Source organism: Belonocnema kinseyi, chromosome 3, assembly GCF_010883055.1.
Source record: "Belonocnema kinseyi isolate 2016_QV_RU_SX_M_011 chromosome 3, B_treatae_v1, whole genome shotgun sequence".
Taxonomy (NCBI): domain Eukaryota; kingdom Metazoa; phylum Arthropoda; class Insecta; order Hymenoptera; family Cynipidae; genus Belonocnema; species Belonocnema kinseyi.
In genome coordinates this window covers 109365207-109382295 of record NC_046659.1, presented here as the reverse complement: position 1 = coordinate 109382295, position 17089 = coordinate 109365207, and the positions used below count along the sequence as shown (strand labels likewise).

At 27.2% G+C, this 17089-nt stretch overlaps 2 protein-coding genes across 4 annotated transcripts in view; one reads left to right on the top strand and one right to left on the bottom strand.

Annotated features, from left to right (window-relative positions):
- Positions 1-17089, top strand: part of LOC117168895 (CD151 antigen-like) — a 1043984-nt gene that overhangs the window by 426626 nt on the left and 600269 nt on the right. The window lies entirely within an intron of this gene.
- LOC117168896 overlaps positions 1-17089 on the bottom strand; it is a 34618-nt gene that overhangs the window by 13947 nt on the left and 3582 nt on the right. The window contains exons 2-5 of one of the 3 annotated variants that reach the window (XM_033354822.1): positions 12035-12194; positions 8465-8620; positions 6056-6100; positions 1098-1205 (exon numbers count right to left, since the gene is read on the bottom strand). In XM_033354822.1, the coding sequence (XP_033210713.1) occupies positions 1098-1205; positions 6056-6100; positions 8465-8620; positions 12035-12092 (367 nt within the window). In that variant the 5' untranslated portion in view covers positions 12093-12194. The remainder of the gene's footprint in view (positions 1-1097; positions 1206-6055; positions 6101-8464; positions 8621-12034; positions 12195-17089) is intronic. The other 2 variants (XM_033354823.1, XM_033354824.1) reach the window with 2 other exon arrangements.

Below are 17089 nucleotides of genomic sequence, written 5' to 3'. Positions count from 1 at the left end.
TTCAAAACTCCACTAAAACCTTTTTTAGGTAAAAATTCAAACTTTATTTTAAATTTCTTTATTTTTTTATTTAAAAATTCATCTGTTGTGGTAGAAATTTCATCCTTTCGGTTGCAATTCAAACTTTTTGTTTAATTTGCTTCTATAAAATTTAAATTGTAGTGTCTCAAAATCAACTATAATCTTTTAAAGATAATGATTCAACTTTCAACTGCAACTCTTTATTTAAAAATTCAGCAATTCTGTTAAAAAGTCTTCTCTTTGGGTTGAAAATTTAAGTATGCTTACAGAACACTCACGTTTTGTTTGAAACTCATATTTTAATGTTAAAAAGTGCAATTTAAACCTTTTTGTATTAAAATGTAAACTCTGTTTTTGAACATCTGCCTTTTATATTTAAAAATGTATACGTTTCATTAGAAGTTTCATCTTTTCGGTTGAAAATGTAACTTTTTGGATGAAAATATTCTTCTCTGTTGGAAGATTCTACTATTTCGTTCGAAGCACTTTGGAAAGAAATCATTTTTTTCAAAGATTCATATTTTCAGTTAAAAATTCATCCTGTTGGTTAAAAAATTTAATTATTTTTTTATTGTGAAATATTTAACTTTTGTATAGAAAATTCGCCTTTTGGCTTGAAGCTTCAACAATTTAGGTAATTATTTTTTTCTTTCACGATTCAAAAATCTTTTTTGTTAAAAAATTGACTTTTTGGTTTGCAACATAATTTAAAAAAATTAAATTTCATATTTTTTTGCTTGAAATATCAACTTTTACATTATTGTTGTTGTTGAGAATTTATCTTTATTTTCTATCTGAAAAATGGTTTGATTTCATTCACAAAAAATCCGATTTTAAAATATTGCAAGATTGAGTTGCTGGTATTTAAATGTCAATTTGTCAAGAAAGATAAAAAATTGTTCCAAGAAAAATATTCAGACACAAAAAATTCCATTAGTCTCAAATCCCATATCTTATTATTTCTGGAAACTATTAATTACGTACAATAAGAACGGAGGAGGGAGGGGGGGGGCAGAAATATTTTTTACGTGTTTTATACACACTATAATTATAGTAGAAACTATTTTAGAACATACCAGAGGGGCGATAAACGTACGTCTGATGTCCTTTGAATACACCAACCGGAGTAGATCGTGGTCCACGGTACACTAAAGAACCATCAGGAACAAGAGATGGCGATGTATCTACACGAATAGACTTTTAATATTACTAGTTGGTTCATTCTATACCTATAATTAAAATAAAATGTAAGCATTCTGGCATAATCTGGGTACTGCTATAAATATTCCTACTTTAATAGGACATTTTTCACATTTAGAAAGAAATGTACGAAATTTTAGTAATCTTTAATAAGAATACATATATAAATGAGCGCCACTATACGGAGAGAAGTTATGTGAAACCTTCGCGCTAGCGGTGCGAGATTTGCTGCACTGTGGTTTAGTGTGGCCTTCGCTCAAGATTCGGGGCACTTGTTACCCCGAACTTACAGATATCAGCCAGTCCGAAACGTGGGTGCTATATTTTCCTATGCCGCGCAAGCGCGGAAACGTGTCACAAGCGCCGCGTGGGCAGAACGGCTCGACTATACTGACAGAAGTGGCGCTGCTCACTGTGTGATTGGCGGAACAATTGTACGTATTGTGTGAGTGGTTCTGCCAAACTTCTCTCCGTGTAGTAATATCTGGAAATGAGATTTGCGAAAATTCGAAAATACTATACTAAAAACGCCCTAAGGTTTCCGAGCAATTCTGTCTATAGACGAGCTTGCGAAAATCACAGAATCTGACCAACTGTAGAGATTCTCTAGGTAGAGTTGAGACACAAACTCACACATGCTCACGTGGACTTGTGACTGCGCATTACGATTAGTCCGGAATCAGAAGTCCTTATAAAAGGCGCAAAAATTTGATCTGCTCAATGCATCCGTTGAAATATATAAGATTGATACACGAATATAGAGGGGACAGGAAAATTAACTCGGTTTTAGATGATAGTAAACCGATAAATGGTGTTTAGTGGTGTTTACAAATAAGAAAAAATATTCAGAAAAAAACTTATTTGGCCAAAAATACAAATTTTCAAAAAAAAAAAAATTCAACTAAAAAAGGTAACTTTCAAACAAAAAATAAAATTGTGCAATTTTCAGATAAACAAATTAATATTCTCTACCAAAACAAAATTAGTAAACACATTAGATTTAGGTAATTTTTTAAGCAAAAAACTGAACTTTAAATACAAATTGTAAATCTTCATCGAAAATTAGTTTTAACCAAATAGTAAAGTTTTCCACCAGGATCAATCTTTTTTCACAAAAAACGACGATTTTTCGACAAAATACGTGAATTATCAACTGAAAAAGATAAATTTTAAACCAAAAATGGAGTATTTACATTTTTATTGACGACAATTGATTTTCAATTTAAAAAATTAATTTTCTACTAAAATGATAAATCTTCAACCAAAAAGATGAATTTTCTACCAAGAAAATCGAATTTTTTAATAAAAATAAGGTACATTGTATTTTTGAGCCCAAAGGTGAAATAGTACACTTCTTTAGTAAAAAAAAGCATTTTCACTCGATAATAACGAATTTTCAACGAAACAGTTCAATTTTAAACTTGAAAATATAAATTAAAGAAAAATTCTACTAAATTTTCAAGAAAAGAGAATCATTTTGAACTGAATGAATGATGTATCAACTAAAAAGATGAATTTCAACTAAAATTATGAATTTTGTCTCCGAAAAAATGAATTTGTAATACATTTTTTACCGAAGAAGACTAATTTTTTTTTAAATTGTGTGAATTTTCAATGAAATGGTTCACTTTTTATCTAAAAAAGATAACCTTCAAACAAAAACAGAATAGACTAAGAAGATTAATTTTCTACCACAAAAAGACGAATTTTCAAGTAATAGTAAAATATGAATTTTAAATCAAACATGAAATAGTTAAACATTTAATTTTAAAAATTGTTTGCAAAGAAACAAGACGTGAATTTTTAACAGAATAATTGAATTTTACACCATAAAAGATTACTTTTCAACCAACTTTCGAATAATAATATTAACATTTAAAATAATTACTTTTCAATGACACAAATAACGAGTTTTCAACAAAATATTGTAACCAAAAATATTAATTGTTTACCACAAAACACTAATTGTAACACAATGCAAGAATGATAAAAAAGATACATTTCGGGTTCCAATCGTGTACAAAATTAGAAATGTTTTCCAACGTTTCTAGAAAATTTTCAAATTGAAAAATTCTTTTTTAACAAAAAAAAACAATTTTTCAACAAAATGGTTAAATTCTCAACTAAAAAGATTAATTTCCTCCTATAGAATATAAATTTGAATAAAAATATCTGAATTTTTAACTAAAAAAATAACTTTCAAATACAAAATGGAAGAGTTCCTTTTTCAATATTTATATTGTAATATATTTCATAAAGTTTTTCTATGTTTAAATTTTATGTTATCTTTTTCGTCATTATATTCTTAAAAATTGTAAATTTATTGTAAAATTTGGTTTAAAAATCGGGCACTTTTCATCACTTCTGGTTTTAGTTTAACAGTAGCCTATCAAAACAATGGGAATTTGAGGCAAAACTCTATGGAGAACCTCTAACCAGCTCAATGAAAAAATATATTTTTTAATTATCCTCTGCTAATTCATAAAAAAATAAAAAATAAGAAATTAATTTTTAAAGACAATCAAAATCTTGATGAGAAAAAAATTGCCTTTTACAATTAAAAAAAACTCACATCTCTTCCAAATCAATAAAAACTTTAGAAATATAAATTCTTCTACCGATTTAACAAAAATTACAATTTTCTCATTTTAAGCTTCATGAAAATCTTAAAAATACAATACTTTTTATCATATTTTTTCACTTAAAAAAATGAATAATGTTTTAATGTCACTGAAAAATTTCTTATTCAGAAATTTTTAAATAAAAATTTTTTTAACTGAATGGATTAAAAATTTAATATTTTAGACTGAAACAATATTCAAATAGTATTTGAAATTAAATAAAAGCATTTAGTTATAAATATATTAATTTTCAATTACTTTTATATTAAAATTAGTTCATAAAGTTTGAAATAGATATTTCAACTTGCTTAATTATTAGGGCTTTCGTATAAAAATTTAAATTTTCAACGTTAAAATCTGTAAGTTGTTTAATTTTGAACCGATGTAGAATCGGATTGTAAAATAATTATCTCGCAATTTTTAATACATGAACTACAGTTTAATTTAAAAAATGATTTTTTATTTTATATTAATTGTTGATCAACCTAAAATGTTTTTTTAATTTTTGATTTTTAACGTTTTTAATTTTTAATTCTTAAGGTCTGCAAAACTAAATTTTTAAATCCTTTCAATTACAAATGTACGTTTAAAATTAAAGACGTGAAATGAAGAAATTGTAAAGTCCAAGTTTCTTGAAGTAAGCGTTGGAAACTGAATGATATAGTAATTGAAACAGTTAACCACTGAACTTAAGATTTAAAAAAAAAACGTTGAAATCGAATTCATTTTTAATTGAATTATATCATATGATATGATATTTGTGATATTTCCTTCAAATGTTTGACACTGGAAATATCATAGTACCTATTAAAAATTTAATTACGTTCTAAGTCTGCTCTGAGAGTGAGTAAAATATCATAAATTTGAAACTGTGTTGAAAATTTGGAATTCAGATGTTTCACATTGCCACATTCATTATTTTATTTTAATTACTTCAAATAATGAATAATTTATTCATATTTGTTTAATTTTAATTTTTAACGCGTTACCGAAGAATATAAACACAAACACACACGCAGGTGGTTTAGAAAGATTGCAAAGCTTTCGCACCGAAATTTACATTTTATTTCACTTCTGTCAAAGCACTATACTAATTTTTGTTATTCGAATCCATTACAAAATTTAATACAGCGACTTAGCAATATTTTAATTTTTTTATGTAAAAGTCTAAGCATTCTTACGATTTATTTCAATCAGAGATAGTAGTCTGCATTTTCATAGTAGCTATTCGACTTTTCCTAACCCCCGTGTAGAAATTGCCTCTTTATGCCTAAACTAAACATTGACTCTCACAAGGCTGCAGCCAGATTTCTGAGCTGGAAGAATCTAGGCTTTCTCTCTGCTGGCCCTCGACAAATTATTGTCGTATGCTACTTTTCTTACATTATTTATATACTTACTTTTTAGCTCTATATTTTTAAATTAAATTAGATAAAAATCTTTATTCATAAAGATATATTTGAAAAATAATTTCTATACCAAATCGAGCTTCTAAAACTTTTTTTCCTAATTTCTAAAGTATCGGATGAATTTTGTCAAGCATTTATGATACCGCACTCAGCGTGCATCGTAACTATGGAGATTAGGCGCTCGACTTATAAGCCTGCTGTGCGTGCGTTCGATTCTCGGCGCTTGCGGATATTTTAGTAAACTGCGTTTGTCTTTAGTTACTAGTTATAAGTATTCTCTAGTCAAATTTAAAAATAAGTTTAGTTTTAGAATAACGTGCGGATCATAGTTAATAATCGAATGTCAATAAAAATACGATAAAACGCAGGAGTGTATAGATTATAGCAATGTGCTGATTAAACTTTAATACTACTGCAACCATATTATCATACTTCAGAATTCAAAGCATGATCAATTTTTAAATATTTTAATAATATTTTATTTGAATCAATAAAATAAAAAACAATAGCATATGCTTTTGAATAATAGTGTGTGAGGGACTATCTAGATTCTATAAAATAGGCCCTCGTTAATATTAATAGGCCCTCGTTGGGTTGCCTACTGATGACCTCGCTAGCTGAGCGTGGCGCTTTCGCTTGCGCCCTCGATAGATTGCCACTTTAGGGCCTCGATAGAAAATAGGAAATCTATACAGGGCCTCTTAAGAACCAAGTTATAATTTCTACCCGGGCCTTACCTCGATTAGCCCGAAATTCTTACATTTTATTTTAATTATGGATATGCGATAAAAGAAACATCCATACCAAAAGTTACTGCGTGTTGTACTCTATCTGGAGATCTTGGTGGAACTATTTATAAGAGAAAAGTATAGTTAATTATAATATAGATATTGAAATAATCGACAATGAATCAATAATCAGTTTAAAACTACTAGCGATGAGAAGATTAGGGGAAGTGGGTCTAAAATGGCCAGTTTAGAGTTGAAAATAAGATTATTTTCGAATACTAAATATTAGTTCAAAAGAAATTATATTACAGGTAATACTTTTATGCATAAGCATTGAAAACGTTGAAAGTCATAGATAAGCCATTTAAATAAGAATACAATATATAACAAAAATGGGCGGGTTTTTGGCCGTCTCAACCAAAAGTGTAGTTAAAATGGTTACCTAAATTAAACAATTATACACTTTATTTTCAAATAAACTTTTGATAGTAAAGTTGTCAAAGAATTTCTAACAGTATGTTATGTATTGGGATAATTTTTTACATTCTCATCCTGATGAGAAAGTATTGGTTTTGAGTAAAAATTTTACTTTGTTGCTTTTCATCAAATTTCCACGTTTTGAGATTGGATTCTGCTTTGACAAACCTTTTTAAGGCCTTTAAAATAAGAACGGTTAATAAAGCAGCTATGTTAGATGAAAATTCAAAAAGTGAGAGCATTTTCAAAAATTTTTTAAACCAAATTTTTTTAAGATTTAAAAATTTGATGTACGGTTATTCATATTACTCAGCCACTAAAACAATTTATCCGAATTACTTTTCTATAAAGAGAGAATGATCAGAGTTAGAGCATTTTCAAAATCCCCCACAAAAAAAAAAAACTAAAATGAACACACTAAGCAAATTAAAGCCTGATATGTAAAAAAAAATTGGGATCTTCATAATAAATTCAGCATTATTCATGATAAGTTGATTAATTTTATGATTAAAAAAATTTAACAAACAAATTTAATAATCAGGTGTTTTTCGATAGAAAAATTCGCTTCTTTAGATGTCAGTCTTTTTAATTTTTAATTAGGAGCTTTATGAGGATTTCAGCGAGATCCCTAATTGGTTGAAAAACAGATTTAATTAAAAAATGCATTATTCAGGCATCTGTCGATGGAAAAATTATTTTCTTTTGATTTCAGTCTTTTTAATTGGGAACTTCATGAAAATTTCATTAGCAACCATACTTAGTTGATAAATTCTACGCTGTCTAAAACAAATTCAATAAGACAGTTGCCCGAATAATACATTTTTTTATTTAAAAAAAAAATATGTTTATCAACCAATTATGGATTTCGCTGAAATCATCATGAAGTTTCCAATTAAAAAGACTAACATCGAAAGAAACGAATTTTTCTATCGAAAAATGCCTGATTACTGAATTTGGTTGTTAATTTTTTTTCAAATCATAAAATTCATTAACTCATCATGAATAACGGTGAATTTATTATGAAGATCCCAATTTTTTTACATATCAACTGTCTCATTAAATTTGTTTCAAATAACATTGAATTTATCAACTAAGTATGATTGCTAATGAAATTTGTATGAAGTTCCCAATTAAAAAGACTGAAATCGAAAGACAATAAATTATCTGTCAACAGATTTGTTTATTACATTTGTTTATAATATAAAAAATTATAATCTTCAGAATTTTTTCTTAATATAATAATGTTTTCGTTCAAATTCCTTGCAATATAACTTGAGAAAACGTATAATTATGGAAAATCGTAGAAAATATGTTTTCAACAAATAATTTCTTTACAAAATTTTGTTTTGATTTTTGTATAATATGGGAACATTTTTAACTGATGTTACTCTGTGCAATGTCGGCGATTTTAAACATTTTCATGTCATTGAGGAGCACCGCGAACGTCAAATAGAAAAAATGGCAATTTTTTACGTCATATTGGTTTCGTTGTAATAAAATTCAAAAACCTAATTAAAAAATCAGACTTGAAAACTTTTTTAGTAATCTGATCAGCTTTTTTTCAAATTTTTTGTTGGAATCGGTCAACATTTGTGAGCTGTACGTTATTTTAAACCAAAAAAGTCATTTTTTTCCTTAATGTGCGGCGTTGTGGCGCAAAGCAGTGTTCTACTATTTGACTTCAAATATTTGATGCTTCAAATTACCTGCCCAATATGTGAATTCAAATAATCAATAACTTCTTACTAAAAAAGAACAGTAATCTTGCTTTCTTAATTTATCATTAAAGATTGACATAACTAAGAGAAACCGTTAATTTAAAATAAAAATATTTTAAGGGGTAACTTAATATTCAGGATATAATAGGTATTCAGGGGGTCTCAAAAAGGTCAAATTTTACACAAATCTAATTCCTGCTCTGATGAAAATGTAAAAAACGAGAGGTTTGCGGCGGATCCCCTGATTTTTTGTCTAGGTTGTATTTTAGTTTTCAAATGATCAGACTCACTTCCTAGTGCACGAAAGTTGGGTGGCTCAAGTTTTCCATTAAACCATATTCCAACAAGTTTTTTAGTAACTGGATCCAATGCTAGTCGAGCAGGAAGCGGTTCAAGAATACGCGGTGGCGATGTCGGCTGATAATTAGATCGCATTGAACTTGATACTAGAAGCACACATATCGATTTTTCACTAACAAATTTTTTTCTGCAGCAGAGAGGTTCTAGGGACCATAAAAAAGGAATTAATCATAAACCACGATACCAATTTAAGGAGGAGGGGGAAGGGCTGTTAAAAATATTCGCAATCTTACAACACTTCTACATGACTTCCAAAATAAAAGCGTAAGAGAAAATTTTAAAAATGGTATAAGAATGACAATATTGCAGAACATGTATTGCAAGTGTTGTAGATCCCGAAGTCAACGTCCAGCATTCCAACACATGTATCACAGACGTTTGCAAGACAAAAATTGTGCACAAAGAAATCACGAAATTAATGAAATTCAAGGAATTTACTGATTTCAAAGAATTCTCGAAATTATTGATATTCACGGAATTCATGTAAATGAAGGAATTCGCGAAATCTGTGGAATTCGCGGAATTCATGAAATTCACATAAGTAACGAAATTCGCTGAATTCATGAAATTTAAGGAGCTCACGAAATTTATCAAATTTACGGAATTTATGAAGTTCAAGGAGTTCACGGAATTGATTCAATGCAAGGAATTCATTAAAATCACGGAATTCGTGTAATTCATGTAAATAAAGGAATTCGCGGAATTTACAAAATTCAAGAAATTCGTGAAATTTATGACATTCGTCAAATCCACGAAATTAATGGAATTGAAGGAATTCATGAAATTCAAGGAATTCCATAAATTCCAAGATTTCCTTGAATTTCACAAATTAATTATGATAAATTCCGTGAATTGATTGAATTTCATGAATTCTATGTATTCTGTGATTTCCAAAGATCCCGTGTATTCTATGAATTCCGTGAGTTCAATTAATTTCGTAAATTCCATCATTTATATGAATTTCATGAATTTCGCGAATTCCATCATTTTTGTAAATTCCGTCAATTCAGTGAATTCCTGAAACTCCATGAATTCCGTAAATTTGAAGAATTCCGTGAGTTCCGTAACTCACAAGAATTCCCTAATTTTCTTGAATTCCATGCATTCTGTGACTTTCCTGAATTCTGCTATTTCCGAAAATTCTTTAATTTCCAACATAAATTTTTAACAGTGTGTATATAACATTTAGTACTATTCCCCTCTTATCCCCTTTTTGAATTATTCTACTTCTTCCTCTGGCTTTCAAGGATTTTCCCTTTTGTCCCATTTTCTATTTTTTTTCATCAACCGTGCACTGAATCCATAAAATCCATTTAGAAGATCAAACTATTTTTCATATAAAATTAATTTATTTCGTCAAAGACAAAAACATTGTGACATTTAGCATTAAATTATCTTTTTTTGACAACAATTTAACCATGGCTTGAAAGTTAAAGTATTTGGTTAAAAGCTTTTTTTAAATTCGTCCGTATGGTTGAAAATTTAACTATGCCATCATCATAAAATTAATTGTATACGTTTAAAAAATCATTCATTTTTGGTAAAAATGCTACTTTTTGATTGGAAATTAATCTATCTTTATCCAGGACTGAACCACTTTGTTAAATATTCTACACCTTGGTCGAATTTAACTTTCTTCTATTGTTAACTTAACCATTTTTTTGGTTGAAATATCAACAATATGTGATGTTTTTCGTTGATATTTCCTCTTTTTGCGTTAAAAAATGAACAACTGTTTTGAACATTCGAATCCTTTTGTTTGAAAAATCATAGTTTTAGATTGTAAATTAAACTTTTTGTAGAAAATTTTATTTGTTCTGTTTGAACCTTAAGAATTGGGTTAAAAATTAACTTGTTTGTTCAAAATTCATTTTATAGATTAAAAATGTTACTATTTTTATAATAACTTAACTCTTTACAAAGAAATTTAATTATTTTGTAGAAAAAAGCTTTTTCACTGAAAGATTATATCTTGAAAATTCGCCTTTTTATGAGAATTCATCTTTTTTGGTTAAAAATCTGATTTTTTAAGTTAAACAGTTTGAAAATGTATTTATTTGTGGAAAATTATTTTTCTTGATTCAAAATGGTAATTATCGTTTTAAAATTCCACTATTTGGTTGAAAATTCATTTATTTTCGTGAAGATTTGTCTTTTGGGTTAATTAATTAGTCTTGTTTGTTGAAAATACATCCCTTTGTTCAATTAATTGGAATTCACGTAATTGTATTAAATTGGATTGGAAATAGTTGGATCGAATTAGATTGGAGTGGATTGGGGTGGAGTGATGTAAATTGGAATTAATTGAATTGGATTAAATTTGAATTCGAATGGATTGGAGTGAAGTGGATTGGAATGAATTGAATTGGAATTAATTGGAATAAATTGGATGGGAATGGAGCGGTTTAGATTCAAATAAATTGGATTGGTATTAATTGGCGTACATTCGATTGTATTAAAGTGGATTAGAATAAACTGGATTGAATTAGATTGGCATGGATTGAAGTGGATTGGATTATTTAGTTGGATTGGATTCCTGTGGATTGGATTGAAATCAATTAGAGTGGATTTTATCGTATCGGTGTAAATTAATTGGATTGGGTTGTATGAGATTGGGATTATTTCAGTGGATTCGTTTCGGAATCATTCAAATATTTTTTATTTGCACTTGTTTGGATTGGCATTAATTTGATTGAATCGGATTGGAATGGATTGGATTAGTGTGGTTTGGGATTAATTGGAACAGATTGGATTGGAATGAATATGGATGAATCGGATTGTAGTAAATTGGATAAAATTGAAATCAATTAGTTTGAATTGGGTTAGGGTTGAGTAATGAAGTGGGATAAAATGAATTGCATTGAAATTAATTGAATTGGAATTGATTGGATCAAATTCGATTAGCTTATATTGGATTGTAATAAATTTGATTGAATTGGTTTGGGTTCTTTCAGAATGGATTGGATTAACTGGATTTGAATAAATCTCAGTAGATTAAATTGGATTGGAATGAATTAGAATGGATTAGAGTGGGTTGGGATTTATTAAAGTAAATTGGATTAGAATGAATTCAAATTAATTCGGTTGTATTTTATTGGGACGGATTGGATTGGATCAAAATGAATCATATTGAATTGGATTGTAATCGATTCGATTGAAGTACATTGGATTGAAATCGATAGGAATGGAATGAATAGGATTACATTTTATTAGAATGTATTGGATTGAATTTGGTTAGAATGAATTGGATTGGATTGGTTTAGAATGGTTTCGATTGGAGAGGATTGAAAGTGAAGGGATAGGATTGAAATTAATTGGATTAGTACTTTGCTTCGTGTGAATTGCAGTACTCGTTACGTCCCGGCTACGCCTCGAATCTAGCTCGTACTGCAAATTTTACACTCGGCCAAAAAAGTGCCACTTAGGGTCCTTGTATCACAAATAACAATTTTAATATATAAGGATGTAATGGATTTGATAATTTATTATTTTCTACTTACGATCAAAATGAAGAAATATCATGAAAATCAAGACTTGAGTAAAAATATAGAACTTCATTTTTCTATGGACAGAGAAATGATCTGAAACAAAATGTTGACCTGCTGCTCATAAGACTTTGAATATGTTCTACTTCTCTGCCTGCCAGTCATTGTGTCTTTCCTGAAAAACATATTTATTAAGGTCGTGAAATATAGAGTTTAGATAATAAAGGAAACTTTTAAAGTCTAAAGATAATCAGATAATTTGTAAAGAGTCACATTCAGTAAACACCTGAAGTTCATGCCATACTCATCCGACTCCCAATTGACCAGCTTTTTTGTTTATCAAATCACTTTTACATGGAATGAAATTTTAAGTTGAAAATACTCTAAGAAAAAAACAATTGAAAAAACATCCTTGACAAAAAAAGTTTTTTCATAATATTAAATTTAACTCGTTAAAATGCTTTATTTCTAAAGCGTGAGTTGTTTTAGGATGATCAGGATATTGCATTAGCTATTCTAGGATATTTTAATAGATTGCAAGGAATTTTCAATAGATTTCTAGAATCGTAAACTATTTCAAGAATCGCCCAGTGTTTGAAGTTTAAAAAAAGCATTTTTTATCCAAGAAGAATAATTTTCTGCGATGAAAAGAAAAATTTTCAACAAAATATATACATGAAGTTTCAACCAATTAGTAAAGTTTTTTACTGGATGAATTTCGTACCAAATATATGATACTAAAATTTTTAATTAAAAAAAAAAACTTCTAGTCCAAAATACGTGGAAAGATGACAACGCATTATAGAAAATGTCCATTTTTCGAAAGAAAATATTCTCATTGATTCATTTAGTAGATTAAATATTATTATTCACTATTTTTAAAAAAGATTATAGAAATGAAAAACATGATTAACCGGCAAGTTTAAATAAAGAACCAGACTGTTTAACAAATTTAACTTTGTCCAAAACAATGAGATTGCAATTTCGCGAAATTTAAAAATAGGCTAAAACATGAATTTTATTTGTTCCTAATATTAAAAGCGTAAACAATTTAAGCATCGAGAATAAATAATTTTTCAATAACACTATTATACAATAAATTTTGAAATGATTTAAATAAATTAATAAATTATTAGATTTACTCGATAGATCACATGAATTTGACTCATCATGTTTAGCTGCATTAGAGAAATTTGTTTATAACTAAAGAGCATTAGATTCTTAACAGGCGTATATGGAACGATATGAAATTAGGGAGATTAGTTTACTACAAAGACATTAATTTGCAACTAGTTTAATTTGAATAAAAAATACGAATTTTTAGTAAAATATTTTAATTCTCATGAAAAAAGACGAAGTTTCAAGAAATTGTATTTATTATTATTTTATTATTTATTTATTTTATTTTCAAGAAATATGTAAAAAAGGTTATTTTAAAAAATTTCCTTTCTCAGCTATATTATAATTAATTTAAGATGACGCATATAAAATTTTCGTTCTTCTTTGGTAATAATTGAAATTTATATTTATTATGAACAATTTAAATTAAAAAAACGCAATATTTATCTCTTTAGCGAAAAAATTTCATTGTTCGTAATATGAAGGGTAACAAATAGAAAAATGGTGGTCCCTTTTCCTGAAAAAAAATCATTTACATCTTATTTGTAAAGAAATAGCTTATAATATTTAAAAAATTCCAGAAAATTCTGAATTGTAGTAGGTACTCTTTGGTGACGCAAATTTGGTATGTATTTTTTGTTAAACAAGATTTTGCAGCAAAATAAGTTGGATGAGCTATTACGATACATATAAAATGAGAAAGAATTTTTCGTCGGAAAAAATGTAAAGCTTTTCTATTTGCTAACCTAAATTGTCTATAAAAAAGATGAACATTAAGTGTTGACAATATTTTTCAATAAAATAAGCTTTATAAGATATTTTGATACTTATTAGACGAAATAGAATTTCCTACTTAAAAAAGAGGCAAATTTTCTATTTCTCAAGAAATATTATTTGTAATTAGGAAAAATTTAAACTGTAGACAGACAGAAAAATATTTTTGGTCGACAGCAAATGTTAATTTTTAGTGCTTATTTTTAATGTATTTTTATACCAAGATTTCCCAACCAAGTAGAAAACATAGACAATGTCATAGTTAGGGGTTTGAGTTCACTGAACGAAATGGTGAGACATAAAAGGTTAATTTTAGGCCCGGCGGAACAAAAAATTATTTACATTTTTTAAACAAACATTTCCAAATTATGATTAAATGATAACTATTTTCTAGGTAGATAGAGATGCGCAATGAAATTTTAAATCCAGGTAAAACTAAAAATTAAATTTACAGTTTTTTTTCAAAAGTTGTCAAGGGGTTTTAATTGTCTTTAAATGATCAGACTCACTTTCGATTAGAAGATGGGGTAGTTCAAGCATTCCATTATGTCATATTTCAGTAAGATCGCCCTCATGATGTGCCCTCATGGTGAGGGGGCATTGGACTTGATACGGGAAGCACAAACATATGGAATTTTTTTAAACAAATTTTTGTAATGAACGCCAAATTTATTTTACTTGTTAAAAATCTATTTTTTCGGTTATAAAATTATCTGTTTTGATAAGAATTGAATTACATTTATAGAAATTCTACGTGTTGCTTGAATACTTCTATTTAATTTTATATATATATACTTTCTTTTTTTGAAATATCAACTATATGTGGCTTATCTTATTGCTAATTCTTATTTTTTTTTGTTAAAAATAAACAACTGATCAGAAAATTCAAATTGTTTTGGTTCAACATTCATCATTTAAGTATAAAACTCATATTTTCGGAATGCAAATTAAAGTGTTTTGTAGAAAATTCACTTTTTTGTTGAAAATATATATTTTTGATTAAAACTGTTACTATATTTATGAAAATTAAGATGTTAGCAAGAAAATAAAACTATTTTTGTAGAAATTCTCCTTTTTGTTGAAAAATCATATTTTCTTGAAAATTCGTATTTTTTCATGCAACTTCAACTATTTTATTGAAAATTCGTATTTTTTGTTTAAATTAAACTAGTTGAAAATAAATGTTCTTGTAGTAAATTAATCCACTTGTCTCAAAATTAATCATTTCCGTTTAGAAATTCAACATTTTAGTGCACAATTTATTTATATTTTAATAGGACCCATTGAAAGAAGCCTACTATTTTTTATTGATAAATAGGTAGAAATTTCATTAATTTCGTTATGAACGCAACTATTGTGACATTAAGTTATATTTTTAAAAAAACTACTTTCTAGAAAAGTAAACTTTTTTGTTAAAATCCAATTTTTTTTGTTAAAAATTTGTTTTAAATATTAATTGTATATGACTTATTTGATTCGCAACATAAATTTTTTTTATCAAACACTGTTGGAAGACTTCAATTTTTTTTGTTGAAAAATCAACACTTAAATTGAAAATTCATATTTTCGGTTTCGAAATTAAATTTTGTTTTGGAACATTTTATCTTTTTTTATTGAAACTTCAATAATTTGGTTAAAAATTAAATTTTTGTAAAAATTCATACTTTCGCTTAAGAAATTATCTATTGTTATCAAAAATCAACTGATTATAAGAAAATTGAACTATTTTGTAGAAAATTAACCTTTTTTTGAATAATATTTTTAGGTATTATTAAAGAAAGAATAATATTACGCTTTGAATATTTCAAAAGGCGTGGAAAAGGAATATGAAAGACTTCGAAACAAATTTTCAAATTTTTAGGATTTAACATTTTTCATGTAAATTTCAATTTTCCCATATTACATAATTTTAGAAAAAATTTGAGTAAGAAAAATTTCTGAAGTATTGTTTTGATTTAAAATTAATTAAGCTTGTGAAGATATTTTAATAATTTTGTAAGGTTTTACAAAAAGAAAAGAAAATTAAATAGTTTAGATTTTTAATAAAAAATTAAAATAATTTTTTGTTGCTAAAAATTATTTAATTAATTAGTTTTATTTGACCAAAAATAAAAGTAGAGAATTCCACAATATAAATACATTTTCAAACAAAAAGTGCAATGAAGAAAAGGAAAATCAAGCCAAACAGTATGATTTCTCAGAAAAATTAATTAAAACCACCAAAAAAAGCTTTCTTACTAAATAGTACAATTCAGTGAAAGACATAACAAATTTCAATCACAAAAATAATTTTTTAACAATGTAATTGAACTTCTACTTAAGTAGTTGAATTTTTAATTAAAAAAGATTAACTTGAAAAAAAATAGTTAAATTTCAACCAAAGCAGTTCCATCTTTATCTGAGGAAAGTGAAATTCCTCTTGAAACAGGTGCATTTTTAATGCCATTTTTTCATATTTGAATGCAAGAAAGATGCAATTTCTTCTAAAGCGGATGAATTAAAAAAATCTTAATAAAAATAATAAAATTTTCATACAAAGAAGTTTATAGTTCACTTTTAAACACCAAAAAAAGAATTGTAAACAATAAGTTATTTTTCTGCTATCGAGTTGAATTTTCATGCAAAAAGATTTCAATTGACCTTTCAACAGAAAAGTACGATTTTTAAACAAAAAGTAAGTTTTCTAGGAAATAGCTGAATTTTGAAGAAACATTTGCAGACCTCCTGAAACCGAAGAACAGGTTTTTACTAATGTTCCTGTAGGTCGGTCTGTTAGGCTGTCTTTTCGTTCGTGAATGGTTTTTTTTGTTGTTGTTAGAACAATAACTTGTGAAACAATTGACAGATTGGATTTGTTTTTGGTACTCTCTTAGTATTCCATAATGAAGGTCAAGTTCGTTAGCCAGCTATTTTGTAGAAAAATTTAAAAAGTGAGCACATTTTGAATATTTTTAAATCTTCTTGTTTCAAGATTTAAAAATGTTCTGTACGAGTATTGCTAGCATCTAAAAGCACGGCTATTTAAATTTCCTACAAGATTATTATCATAACTTTTTTAATTTTCTTAAAAAATCGAAAATTCAAGTTTTTAAAACCAACAAAAATAATAGAAAATCAAAAATTACATTTTTTCATTAAACTATTTCACGGTATTTCAAAGATTCTCAATTATATAAG